Here is a 1909-nt window from a genome sequence, read left to right on the forward strand (position 1 = left end):
TAAGCTCCCAATCAACAGTACACCTGTACACCGTGCAATCGCCAAAAAGGGGGGCAAACCTATTGGGTCTGTAAAAATTGCCCTATACAGCTGAGTGTACCGACGCATAAATCGAAATTCCCGAATCGGGCGAGAGCGAGAGGAAAGAGGAAAGTGGGTGAAGGAAGAGACCTGTAGAGGTGATACCATACGGCGTCGCAGTAGGCGGCGGCGCGCAACGGGCGGCAGGCCATGGCGAGGCTGGCGACGTCGCGGGCGCCGAGGTGGCGCGCGCAGTGGGCCAGCGCGTCGCCGTTGAGGTCGACGAGCGTCCGCCCCGGTAACGGCGTCGACATCGCCGGTGAGCTGAACCCTAGAACGTATCACGGTGGCCACCGTCTCAGGCGCGCGGGTGAGGGGGGAGAGGCGGCGGCGGGTAAGTTTATAATTTACCTCTCTGTTTGCCCCCAACTGTATCTTTTTTTTAACACCGTACAGACACAAGCGCTTGCGCTTATATACACGTGCATACACTCAACCGTATGAACGTATACACGTCGCCGGAAATCCTGAAATAAATCCAGAAATAAATGCAAGCACCAGGACTTGAACCCTGGTGGGCTGGAAATACCACAGTCTCTCTAACCATCCAACCATAGATTGGTTCGCCCCAACTGTCTGTCTATTAATGAACTACTGATGTCTCGTTTTTTTTTCAGAGAGTCTGATGTCTCGTTTTTAGATGACCATATGCCTGCAGTCTTCACAAAGTTTCTCCTCCCGTCGGGTTCTTTTTTTAAGTCGGCATTTTATTGATTAAGCAGTAAAATCATACAACAAGGTCTCTCGATACAATCCGGAACAGAATGAAAAACACAAGAACCAGAATTCTTATAGGGAATCGTTTATTTTCAACCGACTTATCTCTCGGTGTTATCATCCGCCTCGAGCGGGCAACGCGTGTCCCTGTGGGGCTATCACACATCCAGCCTTATCCCTTCCTTCGCGAAGCCATCCACACATTTCTCGTGAGTCAGTTTTCCTCTTTTCTTCTTTCCGTTCGTGCTCTGTTCGCTTTCTCCACCACGGCTTGAGGCCACTTCTGCATTCGTCTCCGCCCACCGCGTAGTGAAGAGTTGCTGCCGCCACTGCAGCTGTTGCAGAAACCGCTCGGCAAAAATGGAGCGACATCACCAACATCACTGCTACACCCATCATGCTGCGAGCAGTGGGCGTCCTTGCCGGCTGACGCATGCGTCAAAGCAACACGGGGAAGGGAGTTACGTGCTTGCGGAAGGTGCAGTGCTGCAAGCACCCGAGGTACGGTGGCGGCGAGATCTCGGGCGCTGACGTCACTGTTGCATTCCCCGCTTCATCTCGGTGTCGGTGTTTGCAATGGAGCTTCGCCGGAGTTGTAACGAGCTTCACCGGAGCCGTCGGTGCTTCGTTGCAGCTCCGACGGGGCTGCAATGGAGCTTCGTCATAGTTGTAATGAAGCTTCGTCGGAGCCGTCAGTGTTGCATTGGAGCTTTGCCGGGTTGCAATGGAGCTTCTCCGGAGTTGCAATGGAGCTTCGCCGGAGACGTCGATGCTGCGTTGAAGCTCAGCCGGGGCTGCAAAATGGAGCTTTGCCCGACACTGTCGGTGCTGCCATGAGCGCTACAATGAAGCTTTGCCGAACGCCATCAGTGTTGTGTTGAAACTGTCGCGTGCTCGGTGCTGCCATGGGGTTCCTGCGATCGAACGACCATCATTGCGTATATCGGACGGCTGACAAACCGGATGATTTCCTAGAGAAATCATCCGGTTGATTTGTAGCTGCCCCCATTCTTATAAGAATTGGCCATGACACGAGCAATTACATTACAATGCCGACGAACATATTTGAAGGACGAAGAAGTAAAAGCCATGGCGGCTTGTTGATATCCAT

General features: G+C 53.1%; 1 protein-coding gene across 1 annotated transcript in view; it reads right to left on the reverse strand.

Moving 5' to 3' along the window:
* LOC123068939 (ribosome assembly protein 4) overlaps window positions 1–470 on the reverse strand; it is a 7310-nt gene extending 6840 nt beyond the window's left edge. Inside the window, exon 1 of the mRNA XM_044491642.1 lies at window positions 172–470. Coding sequence (XP_044347577.1) covers window positions 172–335 — 164 coding nt within the window. The 5' untranslated portion in view covers window positions 336–470. The remainder of the gene's footprint in view (window positions 1–171) is intronic.
* Window positions 471–1909: the final 1439 nt, after the last annotated feature.

The sequence above is a fragment of the Triticum aestivum genome, chromosome 3B (assembly GCF_018294505.1).
Source record: "Triticum aestivum cultivar Chinese Spring chromosome 3B, IWGSC CS RefSeq v2.1, whole genome shotgun sequence".
Taxonomy (NCBI): Eukaryota; Viridiplantae; Streptophyta; class Magnoliopsida; order Poales; family Poaceae; genus Triticum; species Triticum aestivum.